The 16,405-nt window shown below is 37.7% G+C and overlaps 1 protein-coding gene across 2 annotated transcripts in view; it reads left to right on the forward strand.

The window, feature by feature from the left end:
* The window catches only part of LOC103154404 (dihydropyrimidinase-related protein 2), a 32,005-nt gene extending 16,295 nt beyond the window's left edge, over positions 1–15,710 (forward strand). For both annotated transcript variants that reach the window (XM_007575671.2, XM_007575672.2), the window contains exons 2-14: positions 1,260–1,348; positions 1,424–1,608; positions 3,244–3,408; positions 3,798–3,859; positions 5,050–5,130; positions 6,039–6,107; positions 6,531–6,651; positions 7,509–7,665; positions 7,778–7,919; positions 8,997–9,167; positions 10,810–10,989; positions 11,070–11,235; positions 12,387–15,710. In XM_007575671.2, coding sequence (XP_007575733.1) covers positions 1,260–1,348; positions 1,424–1,608; positions 3,244–3,408; positions 3,798–3,859; positions 5,050–5,130; positions 6,039–6,107; positions 6,531–6,651; positions 7,509–7,665; positions 7,778–7,919; positions 8,997–9,167; positions 10,810–10,989; positions 11,070–11,235; positions 12,387–12,478 — 1,680 coding nt within the window. In that variant the 3' untranslated portion in view covers positions 12,479–15,710. The remainder of the gene's footprint in view (positions 1–1,259; positions 1,349–1,423; positions 1,609–3,243; positions 3,409–3,797; positions 3,860–5,049; positions 5,131–6,038; positions 6,108–6,530; positions 6,652–7,508; positions 7,666–7,777; positions 7,920–8,996; positions 9,168–10,809; positions 10,990–11,069; positions 11,236–12,386) is intronic.
* Positions 15,711–16,405: the final 695 nt, after the last annotated feature.

Raw genomic sequence — 16,405 nt, forward strand, 5'->3', positions numbered from 1 at the left:
TCAAAAATAAAATTAACACATTAAAATAAAAAAAATATCTCTGAAATACAATCAACACTTGAAAATTAAAAATGGTTCAAAAATACAATCAACACTTCAAAATACAAAATCTCTGGAAAATAAAATATTATGTATGTTGTTTTGAAAAACATTCGACTATAAGCACTTTGATCAAGTCTTCATTGTGGTAAGATCATGTATGTTCTTCTTAAATCCATGGAAACTCAACAGTTTGTAAGGTAGGTGAGTTAGCTCAGCAGGTTAGAGCACCGCGCTGGTAATGCTGAGGTCGTCAGTTCAAACCCTGTATGGGGCAATTCATGTGCAAGGTCTTTCAGACAATCAACACTTCAAAACAAATAAGGGTTCAAAAATAAAATCAACACCACAAAATTAAAAATGGTTCAAAAATAAAATCAACACTTTACAATAAATAAGGTTTCTCAAATAAAATCAACACTTCATAATAAATAAGGCTTCAAAAATAAAATAAACACTACAATAAATAAGGTTTCAAATATAAAATCAACACTTTAAAATAAAAAAATGGTTAAAAAACAAAATCAACACTTCAAAATAAAAAATGGTTAAAAAATAAAATCAACACTTCAAAATAAAAAATGGTTCAAAAATAAAATCAACAGTTCAAAATGTATAATGGTAACTGTTTCTGTCTGTTCAGTCCATAAACTAAGCCTGGGATCAAAAAATGTTTTGAAGATGTCAATAGCAGAGATAAATGGTTCTACAGAGTCTTGGCTAAATGGCTAAAAAAATAAAATCAATACTTACAAATAAAAAATGGTTAGTAAGCACATTACAAACCTTTGGTTGAAATGGCATGTTAAATTCAAGTCTCCATTACAGACCAGAGAAAACTAAAGAGAATGCAACTTTTTGTTAATCCATTTGAGGAGCCGGCAGTTTATCTTGAGGAAATAAATGACGATGCAAAAGTTAATTAGACTGTAACATGCGCAGTCCGCTGCTCAACCACTGCGGACGGCGAAGAATTAGAAACTGCTGGAAGTAACTCATCCAGCGGATTTAACAAATGGAGCCTTCTGGGTTCATAGGTCAATCATCGGCCTATAAAATGCTGGGCGGGCCACATAAAATGACATGGCGGGCCACATGTGGCCCGCGGGCCTTGAGTTTGACACATGTGACTTAATGGATATCAATAAATTATTGGAATCTAAAGCAACCACTGATTTGATTGATGATGTCCTGTCGTCGTTTGTTTGTTTTTTTGTCAGAGTGACCGTCTCTTGATCAAAGGAGCGAAGATCGTGAATGATGACCAGTCGTTCTACGCCGACATCTACATGGAGGATGGCGTCATTAAGTGAGTTTACGTCGCTTGTTTATGGCGTCCTCCGTTCCCTGCTCGGCCCAACCCGTTTCCATGTCGCCGCTTCAGACAAATCGGAGAGAACCTCATCGTTCCCGGCGGGGTGAAAACCATCGACGCCCACGGTCGCATGCTGCTGCCCGGCGGCATCGACGTGCACACGCGCTTCCAGATGCCCGACCGGGGCATGACGGCGGCCGATGACTTCTACCAGGGGACCAAGGCGGCGCTGGCCGGCGGCACCACGATGATCAGTGAGTTGCTCAACTGACAATGTCCTAATTCTTCATTTCATTTCATTTTTTGGGTCATCAATTGTTTTTACCATTCTTGACTCATATAAAATAATTTCAAGGGACACAAAAGGCCCCCAGACCACACTTTGGACACCCCTGACTTAGCATAAATGCTAACTCATGTCATCTGATGAAATCTGTTGCGGAAAACTTTATCATCTGATAATATATTATGGCTTTATTACTAGAAAATACAGTTTTGATTATAAGAAAACGTGCAATATTTCATATTAATCACATCAAACTTTATTTTATCCCCACAGTACTTGTGATTTTTTTGATCTTTTGGTCTTCTTCTCCTCAGAAACATTTCTTGTTAGCTTTGCTAACTTGATGAATTGACTAACAACCAATCAGACAAAAAGTATCAGAAATAATAGATAAATAAATAATTTCAACTTATATGTACAACAAATCTGAAGAAGAAAAAAGCATCAAGGTGTTCTTAAAAACCGTGATTCCTTATTGGTTGGGAAATATCTCATGAATGCATCAGTCATCATATAAAAGCGTTTATTAAATAGCTTAAATAAAAAAAATAAATTTTCTATCTATTATTCCTTGTTATTTCAGCTTTAAAACGTTAAATATATTGATGTTTATGTGAACTATAAAAAAACAAAGCAGCTAATTGAAATCTTAATTAAATGCCACATTAGGCCTCCCTGTACTGAATCAGCAGCAAAAACAAACTCTGTTGTCACTCCAGGCTAAACGCTGACTGCTGCAGTCAGGTCTGGAACATTGACGCAACATTGACGCCATTTTGAAGATGAAACTGAACCGTACAATCAGAACAACTCTTTAGAATAACCTCATTCTGCTCATGTTTACAAGATTCATTCAAGAACATTAATGTGTAACCTTTCAATGTTCATGTCGGGTCTACTCGGTTGACATACGACAGAAATATTCAGGTTCATTGTATTTATTCTAACAAAAGAGGAAACCAAGATGGTGGCTAACATCAGTCCAGCAGCTTCTGTCCCTAAACATTAACTGAAATACAAATAAATAACCATAAAGAAACTACAAAACAATAGCTCTCAATGAGCAATTAGCAGCAGTTAGCATCAGTTAACACTTGTAAAATTAAACACATCTAAAATGGACAACATTAATAATAATATTTACAGTTAAAAACATATACAAGACATAGCAAAATTACTCATGAAACTGTATATTATTAAAATTGTCTAAAATAAATGTTAAAATATAACATTTGTAAAGAAAACATAGAGCCGATCCTACTACATGCCGCAGTCACCGACGGCAACAGATAAAAAGGGGGAGGAGCTGACAGTTACTGGTTACTATGGTAACCACCAACGGCAACAGATAAAAAGGGGGAGGAGCTGACAGTTATTGGTTACTATGGTAACCACCAAAAGAACAGCCTAGCAGAACTCTAAACACCAATAAATGTCTGAAGAAACAACTTGTTGACTTAACAAAAGGAATTCAAAGAATAAATAAAGACATTTTGACAAACTTCATGTCTATAACATTGTTAAAATAAAACCCAGTTAGAAATGCTGCACTGAATTTGCCCGTTTTAAAAGCTCCGGTCGGACTTGTGGTCTCTGTGTCCAGTTGACCACGTGGTTCCCGAGCCCGGCGTCAGCCTCATGTCCGCCTTCGAGCAGTGGCGCGAATGGGCCGACGGCAAGTCCTGCTGCGACTACTCGCTGCACGTCGACATCACCGAGTGGCACAAGGGGATCCAGGAGGAGATGGAGACGCTGGTGAAGGACCACGGTACGAGCGCTGAGCGTCTGATCCGTCTGCACGGCACAGCAAAACAAACAAAACTGGCAGAAAATTCACAGAAACCTGAAAAAACTTAAGGAGTTTTTCTGACAACCTATATTTGTTCCAAATAAATTATCTAAGGAGTTTTAAGGCAACTGATACAATCTCTTAATGCACTATGAAGGTTGTTTTGTTTGTTTTACTTTCAAAAAATTATGAAACAGGAAGAAAAGTAAATAAATGAAGGATTTAAATCTGGAGTGAGAGATTCTTGTAATCAAACCACCAACAGTTTGCCTTTATTGGCACACATAAAGTCTGCTTAAAGAAATTAATTCTCAATCATTTGAGATCTTCATAATTTAATGATCACCTTTTAATCTGGTTATTTTCAGGTGTCAACTCTTTCCTGGTCTACTTGGCGTATAAAGATATTTTCCAGCTTACTGATGCTCAGGTACGGCTCCTTTATTTCTCCAAACAACACTTACATCCACCCTGAATTATTCTCCCATATCAAAATGGATAAATCTGTATTGAAATTAACATGATGTTGCAAAATGTATGTTGTAGCAGATCAGCTTCTCTTACAAATCAGATTAAAATGAAATATTTCTTTAAATAAAGCTTGATTGTAGTGATTTTGAATTTACTGGTTTCTCCTGTATTTTCTGAGAACGGCTGGGACTTTATGATATAATTTTATAATAAAACAAAACGTGCCTCTGGCTTGATTTTTGGCAAAGCTAGATCCAAATCCAGAGTGTATTTGTCTTGGCGAGGCTCCTTCTCATAAAGATAGTCTGAGTGTTTCTCTTGGGAGGGTGAGATGTAATAAAAGCCATATCTCAGCGCAGATCTCACTCTGAGTCATGGTGAAAATGAATTAATCCCGTTCGAAAGCAGCTTTGAAGCAGATCTCTGTCGGTTTTTGCACCTGCGTGAGGAATGCCGGCTGCAGTTTATTCCTCTTTTGTTTCCGCTGAACTCTGACGGCGCCGCGCTGTTGCATGTTTGGCAGCAGGAAGGCGATGATTCCTTCAGTGAACCCATTTTACTGTGTTACCAAGTAAATCGTGGAAACTTTGGAAAAAAATGTTTGCTTTTCAGCTCAAAACCTTGTTTTCTTGTTTTCAGACTGAACAATGAGATGCCGTTTGTGAAAATAAGCTAATAATCTGGGTTATTTAGTAATAAGAGAAAGAAAAAGTTAGAAATATTTTTGCTAGCCTAGAGCTAAATACTTAGCACAGAGCTAAACAAGCTAAATGTTAGTTCAGAATAAATATTTAGCTCAGAATATTTAGTTCACAAACTAAATACTGAGCTAGCTCTGAGCTAATTATTTAGCTAATATTCAAATTACTTATTAATAAACTGAAGTGGACTATGAAAATAAAAGGTGGGTCTTGTGAACTGTTGCTTAAACTAATAACTACATGCTAGCATGCTTGCTAACTCAATATTTGGCTAGTTCACTAAATATTTAGCTTGCTAACTAAATTTTCAGTTTGAAACTGTGACATTTATAAAAGAGTGAAAATATCACTTTGAAAAATGACTTTTTCACAGCACTATATGTAGATATTTTCATCAAATCTGATTTCAAATGATACATTTTCATCTCCTTGTTTCTCTTTGATGCAGGTGTATGAGGTGTTCAGCGTGATCCGTGATCTGGGAGCCATCGCCCAGGTTCACGCCGAGAACGGGGACATCGTTGCTGAGGTATGAATTTGAGCTGTCTGTTTCCCCGTAACCAGGATCTAAAAATTTAGCTAGTCTTGCAGATTTCTGTCATTCCAATTTGATTTTCTACTTTTTCTAAAAACAAACAAAACTCTTAAAGAATCCTCCCAGCCAGCCGCTGTTTGGCAATCAGTAAAAGTTTTTTGGTTTCTGAATGTAATGTAACAATTCAGCAGGCACTGCCCAGCCGTTACCTAGCAACCCCAGCAGAGTTCCAACCGTTACCTAGCAACTCAATAGGAATTCTGGCACATTTGGCCAGCTGGTTTTACTGCTTCATGTGCGGGTCAGTGCTGTTTCCCTGAACATAGATAAGTCATTTCATCCCAGTTGTTTCTGTGTTTCTGTATTCTTATATTCATTGATATATACATATTTATTATTGCCTTTGAGAATTGCTATTTTTTAATGACAATACAATTCATTCTGATTCTGATAGTTGTCAATTGTGACACATTGTATATTTTTATTATTTTTAAATGGTATGGACTACCTTTTGTCTCAAAATAAAGCTGTTTTCTTGTGTAAACGCTGATTTGGCGGTGTAGCCATCAGGAATTTATTTGGATTTAAAGTGACAAGACGAACTCAAACAGCTCATTCTGAAAGGAGCCCAAGATACGCAGACTAAAACGTCACTATTTAAGAATAATTTTGTGCAGAAAATGTAATGACCATGCTTTGTGTGGCCTGTAATCCTGTTGTAACATGTACGAGTCGCGCTTGTTGGCCGCCGCATGACGTTTGTAATTGCCACCAGATGAGGACAGTCGGTTACGGGGGTCATGGCTGTGATCGGTTTTCTCTGCTGTTGATCGGAAACACCTGGACATGACTCAGCGGTTGACTTTTCCATCGAGTTTGTTTGTGTGTTTGTGCGTTTTTAGGAGCAGAGGCGGATCTTGGAGCAGGGGATCACCGGACCTGAAGGACACGTGTTGAGCCACCCAGAGGAGGTGAATGCTTGGACTTTGCATTTCTACTCCAGCCTCTTTCTTTGCCAGAACAGTTTGACCTTTCCAGTCGTTCAGTGCTTGGTACTAAAGTGTTTGACAGTTTTATAATCGTTGATTCTCTGCCTTGGCCAAAACAAGACGCCAAAACAAAGGATGGGGTTTGTCATCAGGACATCTGTTATAAAGATAACTCTGTGTTATTGCTAAAACATGTATTTTCTTCCCTTTTTCCTTCTGCCTGGTGGGAAAAAGCACAACATTAATGTTTAAGCTTGACTGTAAAACATAAGTCAGCGCTAAAAAAGATTGTATTTGATTTGTGTTCACCTGCTTTTACTGATACAACTAAATAAAAGTCACCTAATTAGACGTTTAGAGGAGATTTTGATGTCTACATCTGCAGTGTTTTTCTTTGTTTTCCAGGTGGAAGCAGAAGCTGTTAACCGCGCGGTGACGGTGGCCAATCAGACGAACTGCCCGCTGTACGTTACCAAGGTGATGAGCAAGAGCGCTGCTGATGTCATCGCTCAGGCTAGGAAGAAGGGTGAGGAAAGGATATATAAATGTGTATTTTTTGCTAATTTTGGCCGATTTTACAAAGGAGAACAAAAACAAATAAGTATTTTGATAAACATGCTTTTATTATAACGTGAATACAAATATTTCATGAATAATTCATTATATTTTTAATAAATAACTCAATATATGTATTTCCAATTTTATTTAAGCTATTACATACATATTTATATGACCAATTATATTTTTTATTTGTTTGAGGCACTTATGTGCCTCTATGCAACACAGCAACATGAAATTACATTTTCAAGTTTATTAATATTATCTCCTATAAGTGCTAACAAAAGAGGACCTCTAAAATAGAAAAAAAAATCATAATTTTTTAAAATCAAAATTCTGACATTTTTCTCAAAATTTTGAATTTTTTCTGACTTTTGATTCTGAGGAATAAGCCAGATTTTTTGTTGTTGTTGTTGTCAGTGGTCGTAAATGCTTATTCAGTGACACTCAATAAAAAACGTGGAAAAAAATATATATATGTATATATCACTTTTTAAAACCTTTGTTCCTGTAACTTACAATGGTCTGTAAAGATCCTAGTAGCAATTAAATTTATGAGTTGAAAAAAGCTAAAAAATTTTGGAATTAATCTCAGAAATTTCCCATTTTTTTTCAAACTCTTAAATTTCCTTTTTTCTAAAATATTTGAGTTCAAAAACTCAAAAATTTGCACGAGAGAAATTAAATTTTGCAATTAATCTCCTAAATTTTCATAATTATTCTAAAACTTTTTGGCAGACATTTTCTCTATATAGTGTCCTTAACATGCTGCTGCAGAACCTGCCTCTGTCTGGCAGCAGAACTTTACTTTAACCATTTTTCCAGGCACTGTGGTCTATGGAGAGCCGATCACGGCCAGCCTGGGAACGGACGGGTCGCACTACTGGAGTAAGAACTGGGCCAAGGCTGCGGCTTTTGTCACGTCCCCTCCACTGAGCCCTGACCCGGCCACTCCGGACTATCTCAACTCCCTGCTGTCCTGGTACAAGTTGGATCCAACTGGAGACACATTTGGAAATGTTTCTGTCTCAGCATCCCAGTTATATTCACTTTCTTTCTTTCTGCGTGTGTTTTGTCATTTTTAATCTTCATAGTGGCGACCTACAGGTGACAGGAAGTGCGCACTGTCCCTTTAACACGGCCCAGCGCGCTGTGGGGAAAGATGACTTCACCTTGATTCCTGAGGGTGTCAATGGCACAGAGGAGAGGATGTCAATCATCTGGGACAAATGTGTGGTACGTGTCCTGGACAGGGCCGCCCCAAGTCTTTTTGGGGGTCAGAGCAGATTTTTATTTGGGCCCCCCATCCCAACATGTCAATAACAAATTCTTTATACTTCCTGAGCTACTCTATATGTGCAACATGCCTATTATCATTATCATAATTTTTAATTAACTTAAATCATACCAATGTTATTATATTGATTTAAATTTTACAGGAGTAACAGACTGAAAAAAAAATGTGAATTTTGAATTTGCGGAGTTGTCTCTAAGTGAATATGGAGCTAAATTGGGGCCAAAATGTTTGGTCAAAAGAAAAAAATACATGGAAGTGACAAAAAAAAAAAAAGATTTGAAACTGAACATTTATTTTTGAAAAAAAATTTTAAACAGAAAAAAAGATTTGGAACTGAAAAAGGTATTAAAGTGAAAAAAAGAAGCTGAAATATTTTGAAATGGAAAAAAATCAAAACAGAAAATAAAGATTTAAAACTGAAAAAAAGGTTTAAACTGAAAATAAAAATATGAAACTTAAAAATCATAATTGAATATGAAAAGTAGATCTGAATTTTTTTTCAGTTTCACATTCTTTATTTCTGTTTCAAATATTTATTTTTTTCAGTTTATTTTTTTCATTTGAATAAACTTTGACACTAATTTAGCTCCATAAGTGTAGCATGTTATTTTAACCATGTTAAAGTGACATCAGCTGATCAACACTAAATTTATAAATTTAATATTTCCCCAACAGCAGTCATCAGCAGGAAGAGATTAACCATTATTTGTGTTACAACTATAAAAACAATATAGAAATATTTTTTTCATGTGTAATACCATTTAGTTTGTGTTATTCAAAGCTATTTTAAATATATATGTATTTTTATTATGATGGCTTGGTGCTCTTGGGGGCCCCTGGAGGTGTGGGGGGCCCTAAGCAGCTGGTTAATTTGCATTTTTTTTTTGCCACTTTAGGTGAAACAAAACAAATGAGAACAGTCAAACAATTGGTCAGGAACAACAGACTAAACATGCAAAATCATAGAAGCTTAGAGAATCAGGCCAGTTCTAACGCTCGGTCGTAATGTATTCCAGGTGACTGGTAAGATGGACGAAAACCAGTTTGTAGCCGTCACCAGCACCAACGCAGCCAAGATTTTCAACCTGTACCCCCGCAAGGGCCGCATCGCAGTGGGTTCGGACGCGGACCTGGTGCTCTGGGACCCGGACGTCACGAAGATCATCTCTGCCAAGAGCCACAACTCCGTACGATGTCCTCCATTTTCTGAAGCCGGTGTCAGTGGGAGCGAGTGGGTGTTAGCCCAGTGCTGTGGTGGCTGGGAAGACTGCTGAACAGGGCGTGGGCCTCACACGGTGTCGAGGGAGTGATGTCATTCATAAAATCTGCCAGAGAACTGAAACACATCAGGCTCTGATTGTTTGCAGGCTGCCTGTCTGTGTATGTATGTTTTAGAAAGACATGGAGACCATTGCTGTGGACGTTCTGGGAATCTGCTAATTTAATCCTGTTATGTCCCTGAGCCTCTTTTTTTCCATGGGAGAAATTATGTATAGCAGCGTGTGAGTAATGGGGTGGCTAATCCTTCTGGTGAGCTCATGTTGGGATAAAGTTTTGCCAGATTGCCATGACCTCAGCGTTAACTTCAGTAGCTTTTAGGAAAGAGCAGTTTAAGGCTTCCAGAGTGGACACACACAAACACACAAACCTCTTCATTGGCCAAACTTCCTCATCTGTTGGGATAAAAATGAACGCTTGTGTTACCCATCAGCTTATCCCTCTTGTCCATACAATTAGCTCTTTTATTAGCATTAGACCACAGGGAACACATTGTAACACATCGGTTAAAGGAATAGTTGTGGATGTGCTGTAAGTCGGTTTTTGTGGAGTCATCATCTGTCCATCTGGTAGAATGATCTCCAGTTTGGAGAATCTGGAAGGACTTTTAGTGTTAGTCAAGATAACAGGACCTTATAGTCGGTCCAACCTAAAAGAACTCAAACCCAAAACCTCCAGAGATGTTGTACCAATTATGTTTAAGCCTTGTCACTTTTTGCATTTCACAACTATTTATTGTCAATTATTCTCTTAACTGAAAATAGTTTGTTCTTGTGTCATTTAAAATAATCTAGTTGTTAGCATGAGTAATGGTTTTTTAGGTTTCTGCTAGCCTAAGTAGCCATTAGCTTGAATTAGTCCATAGTTGTTAGCTTAATTAGATATTATTATTAAAGCACTGTTAGCTTTAATATCTACTAGACTAATTTAATAACTAATTTAATATCTACTAGACTAATTTAGCTTGGCAGATGCTAGCTTGACTAGATGTTAGTTAAATTTTGGGTATTGTCTGTTAGTTTTAGGTAAGTGCTAGTTTTGTCAAATGCTAGCTCAAGTTGCTGTTTGCTTATGCATTTGTTAGCTTTAATAGCTGTTAGTATTATTAGATGTTAGCTTAGGCAGCCATTAGTGTTAGTAACTATCAGTTAAAGTAGCTGTTGGTGTTCATAGATGTGCACTGCTAGCTTTTGTAGCTGTTAGCTTGAGTTTCTGATTATTTATGTAGGTTATTATCTAAACGTTACTGTCTACTGGACTGATACTCAGATTCATTCAACATTCTGTTGCAAATGAATGTTATTCCTCTTGTTCTGGCTATTTCATAACATATTGTTTAAATCTGTGGACAAAGTGACATATTATGATAAAATATTACTCCATTCTGATAATGGGGGGAAAAGTCTGTCTTGAGCTTCTTTTAAGTTTTGTTATTTCAGCAGTTGTAACTTGGGATAAATACTAAAATATGCAATTGGCAGAATGAATTCAAATTCTTCTAGTTTGTGTAAAATAACCCTATTTTTTATGTGCTTACTTTTCTTTTCTTAGACTGTAGAGTACAACATCTTTGAAGGCCTGGAGGTGCGCGGTGGGCCTCTGGTGGTCATCAGCCAGGGAAAGATTGTTTTGGAGGAGGGGACTCTCCACGCCACCGAGGGCTCAGGACGCTTCGTGGCCCGTAAACCGTTCCCTGACTACGTCTACAAGAGGATAAAGGCTCGCAGCAGGGTATAGTGCAGCACTGTTGTTTTGAGGACTGTCGTTTTGGTTCTTGCGTTGAATATTGCGTGTTGTTTTTCTTCTTGCAGCTGGCTGAGCTGAGGGGTGTGCCTAGAGGTCTGTACGACGGTCCGGTGTGCGAGGTGTCCGTCACTCCTAAAACCATGACCCCCGTCTCTTCTGCGAAGACCTCACCTGCCAAACAACCCAGCCAGCCTGTCCGCAACCTGCACCAGTCTGGCTTCAGCCTGTCCGGTCAGTCAGGAACCATCAGTCCATAAGCTTTACTCACAGTCAGGAACCTGTAGCTTGTTTCTGTCTGGTAGGAGAGAGGTGATACTTTGAGTTTATTTCAGAAATATAACCCAGTTGAAGATTTCAAAGGCACTGCCAAAATTTTGAAGAAAGCCAAGCTTTTGGATAATTGGTAAAAACTTTTAGGAAACCTGAAGAATATTTTTGTTCATATTTGAAAATGTAAGGAACCAGTGGGGAGCTTTGCTTTATTTGTACCATGTCAGACATGGGGTTGGCTTAAGTTTCTCTGTGTCAATAACTGGATATTTCTGATCTAATCAACTATTTTAAACCATATAATACCATTAATCCACCGTCATGGATAATACCATGATTTTAACATGATGAAAATGTAAAATTGTAGATTAAACTGAGAATTAATTAATCTGTTTGGGTTTCTACTGCTTCAAAAAAGAAAACCCAGATGGTTTTTGACAATAAGTTCATGTTTTTTGTTGTCTGGACAATGAGCCATTTCAAAAACCTGAGGAATGCAACGTCACAAATCAACAAGCACTGACCTTTAATCTAGTAATCCCAGAGCAGCCGGCCCGTTACCTAGCAACACCAACGGAATTCCCCCCCCCCTTTACCTAGCAACACAAGATGAGCTCCAAGACATTAGGTCAGCAGGTTTTACTGCTGTATTAATTCAATTCAAATGTAAAAATACTTTACTGAACCCAAAGGGAAAGTAAATGTTGTTGTAACTCATATTAATTCAAAAACAAGAGTTATTGTAAATGGTGATTACCGCCTGTAGCAGTCCATATTACAGCAAATTTGAAGAAACCTCTTACTTAAGACACTCTGTTTTTCTAATACAGACGTGGATGGTCAGGATGCATATGCTATACAATGGCTGCTGGAAAAAGTTTTGTTGTTGACTTACCATCCAGAAACCACTTGCTCCATTCTTGTTGTTATTCAAAGATGTACGGTTGTATGTTTACACATCTGTAAACGTTGAGTTAGAGGCGTGGCCAGAAGCAGATTACTTGGATTTAAAGTGACAGGACACCCTAAAACGTCTAGAAAACGTAATGAAGATGTTTTGTTTTGACCTGTTCAAGGAACCATAACAGCTTGTTTTCTGTTTGGTCACACAGGTGCTCAGATCGACGACAACGTTCCACGCAGGAACACCCAGCGCATTGTGGCGCCCCCGGGTGGCAGGGCCAACATCACCAGCCTGGGTTAAAGCTCCGCCTCACAAACCCTGACCCTTGACCCTGCATAGGAGGAAATTTGTCAAAGGATGGCGTTCAGCCGGTGAGATCAGGTCGAGAGCAGCCGAACCTTTCACTGCGCCTCACCGTTGATCCCGGCACTTCCTCCTATGCAGTTTTTCTCACCTACCAACTTTCCTGTTTCCCCAGCCTCTATTGGACACAGTTAGAAATAAATAGAAAACAAACAAAAAGGAAAAAAGAGAAAAAAATAACACTGCTTTTTGAGCACTTTTGACTGCATTGTTTTCTTTTTTTATATATATATATATTGTACTTACTTTATTCCATTTGTCCTTTTTATTTTTTGCTTTGCAGTTTTTGTTGAGGGTTCAGGTGAGTCAGTTAGGACAAAAAAGGCCGTGTTTATGCAAGATGCTGTATTTCTGTTCATTTCTTTTCCTTTTTGTTTTGGTTGTAGCTAAAATGAAGAATGGGTACCAAATTGATCAGTGTTGCAGCAGTAAGGTCAAGAATCTCAAATTCTGTTGATAATTTACAATGAATGCTGCCTTAAGAGTTAAAATAATTAAAGAGATTTTTAAAATCTTTTGTTTGTTTTGCAGTGTATCTGACATGTGATGGTTGGAAAACCGTCACGTTTCATTTCTGTTTTCAGTCATAATTGCAGAATTGGTGGTTGAGAAGTTTTATTCTGTCAGACTTTGCCTTCCCATGCCTTATTGTCTCTTTACATCCTTTTAGTGAGATCTGTCCCATCTGGGAAGTGACTGATTTTCCACTTTGTTTGCATTCCTGAGTCACAAAGATCCAAATTTCACAGCGGAAGCTGCGAAATTCCCAGCCGTCCAACAAACCAACCAACCAACCAACCAACTGCTGCTTTAGCATACAGACTGTTTTCTACTCATCGAAATCTCTCCTTCATTTCCACTTTTTATGTGCCTGAACAAACAGAAGTTGTACTGATATTTTGATTTTGTTCTTTTTTTTATTTGTTGTTGAAGTAAGTGAAGGATGTAAGATAAAAAGATGTAAAATAGCCAGGATTAACCGATTCAAAGGTGCCAGATTTTTGTGCTTTCGTAGGGGCTTTTCAGCTCGACTGAGCCCTACGTAAAGGAAAAACGAGATCGATATCTTGAAATGTTCTAATGTTTTAGAGTTTTTACCTTGTTGTCAAACTGCTTTTTAGTGTTATTCTGTAACTAGGTGCCTAAGGGCTGAGCACTATTGATTTACGCTTGAACATAGACATGAGCTAACGTAGTTCTGACTGATATTTACTGTTGATGCGGATGAGGTATGGGACACCCACAGGAGGCGCCTGCTATAAAATAGTTCATTTTTCACCAAATATTTAGCTTCAGCTAAATAATTGCTACATTAGCATGATGACAACTAATGGTACTGCGCTACGGTACCATTAGCGGATGGTAATATCCACTAGAGTGAATACCAGCATGCTATTGTTAGCATTCATGCTAATTATGGGCTATGAACAATTATGTGCTCATTGTTAGCATGCCACAGAAGCACTAGCATCCACAAAAACAATAGCCTAATAACTATTATGCTAACACTAGTATGCTAATATTGACATCTACATCTAAATATTAGGCTCAGCTAATTTCTGGATATTAGAACGCTAACAACTAGCTATAGTATGGTAATGTTCAAAGCTAATAATCGTCATTTTCATGCTCCCAAAAACAAGCTACTTCTCCTTTTGTTAACATCTTGATTTAGATGTAAAAACACAAAAACACAACCCGGAGTCAATTCTTTAATTAAGTGGATTAGCTTTTTACATAATTTTCAATTTAAATTTTTCTTTTGACAGATAATTCATGCAAGTTTCAAATTGCCATGCTAATGCTAGCATGCTAATGCTAGTCTCAATAATGTCATATTTAGTTGTAGTCTGTTAGGACGCTAACTCCTGTTTAAGCAAATGGTAGCATTTTAATCTATGATTTATTAATTAAAACAACATGCTAGTAATATCCACAACAAAACTTTGCCTCAGACAACTATTAGTGAAGTCTTACCATAACGGTACCAGGCCAACCCAACATCTACAGAGGCAGATTATCCACAGCTAATTCTAATATCTAGATGTTAGCATGCTAGTAGCTAATGTTAGCAAGCTTGTGTTCGCACCTATAAACTGCAATTTTCAGATAAAAAACCTCCACACTGTTGTTCTAGGATCTGAGAAATATTTAAATGCATAAATTACAGGATAAAGTGCAAATCGTGAATTTTACCCAGGAACAGCAGGGTAAAAATATCCACTGCTTATTTAAAAAGTATCTTAATCAAATGAGTAAACATTTGAAATTTCAGTCAGTTCATCAATTAAGACTGGGTTAAGCTTTTTATTTTAATCATATTGTTAAAGTAAAAGATTTAATTCGCATTAAATGGCTTTAGCTTTAATGCTAGCTAGTCTGTGCTCATCTGGGCTGTGAATAGTATTGAATAATACACCACTACTGTTCTCTTTTGCCATCCGTTACATGAAGCATTAGCCTATTTGCAATGACTGGAAATCCTTTGAAAGCCCACTGTTTTTAAAGATTTATTACGCAGTTGAGTTTGTTTAAAAACACAGTAACACGACTTGGCAGCGAACCGCGCTTTCACCCCCTTCCTCTAAACTTTTTCTCTCCTTTGGCTGTTGGCGACAAACCTCCAACCTCTGTTTGTCATGGCAACCCGGCGCTATTACCGACAACTCTGCACTGACATATTTTTTGAATTATGTTGTTGTGTGGACTCCAGACTGTTCTGAAAAGATTCTGCAGGCGTAGAAGAGTCGACTTTGATGCTAAAAATGCCAGTCGTCTCCACTGGCGTCCTCAGTGTGTCTCATGCCTCCTCCGTTTACACACACAGTTTTACTCCTTTGATGCTCTGTCAGCTTGGACGCTTTCTTTCTATGCCATATTATGCTAACGCTATATGAGTGACATGTATGTACCCAACATGCTGCAGACTGACAGGTTCTTCCTTCTGCTCTGAGGTTGTTGATGCTGTTGAACGCCGCCTTTTCCCCCTGAGGCCTGTAGTCACCCCACTCCTCCTCCTCCTCTGTAAGCTCTCCCCCTACTTTTTGTGAAAGTGAAACTGTGTGATGGTGTTTGTCCTGGTGGCTGTAGGGTTTCTGGGATGCTTGCTTGTTATGACGAAAAGATCATGTGGACAGCAGAAAATAAAATAAACGGAACAAGGACTTCAGAGTATTAAGGCTTTTCTTTTGTTGTTCTTGTTTGACACTTGGAGCTTCACTCATTAGTGAAGGTTGAACGGCATATTCGATTCATATCAGTCGATTAAAGAGCAAAACTTCAGTTTCAAGAAGTGTAAAGTTGGTGCAGACACACCAGGGTCTTCGAACTGTAATAACCTAAATTACAGAAGAAAAATCTTGATAATAGTATACTAATTATCAAGATTTTTCTTTGTAAAACTAAAATAACTATAAATTAATTTCCCAAATAGCTTAATTCAATCTTGAATTAAATATAAGCAAGTAACTCTAATCGTGTGGCATCTCAAAGTGTTTGGAGGAATCCAGAGATATTACAGTTTTCCACTAGGGGGCGGTGCTGTTCTGTTTACAGATCCAGCTTGTTGAGACCCAACACGTGTTGCTATGGCCGTAAATCCTTCATCATTCAGCAGCAGATGCTAAATAAAACACACCAGTTACGCATTTGAAATAAACTACAACATATTTTCCGGAAGTCTGAATTAACTTAATACTTTTAATGTTTAAATTAACTTTTTGTTCTCTTATAAATGCCAAACTAATGAATTTTCTTTCGAAGAAGTTATTTACAAGGTTTATGAGAGTATTGTGACCCCTAGCGGTCAGTTTGTGTAAATATTTCCAACCGTCAAGAGTTACATTTCCATGTGTTTATGTTATT

Source organism: Poecilia formosa, unplaced genomic scaffold (genome assembly GCF_000485575.1).
Source record: "Poecilia formosa unplaced genomic scaffold, Poecilia_formosa-5.1.2 Scaffold385, whole genome shotgun sequence".
Classification (NCBI taxonomy): domain Eukaryota; kingdom Metazoa; phylum Chordata; class Actinopteri; order Cyprinodontiformes; family Poeciliidae; genus Poecilia; species Poecilia formosa.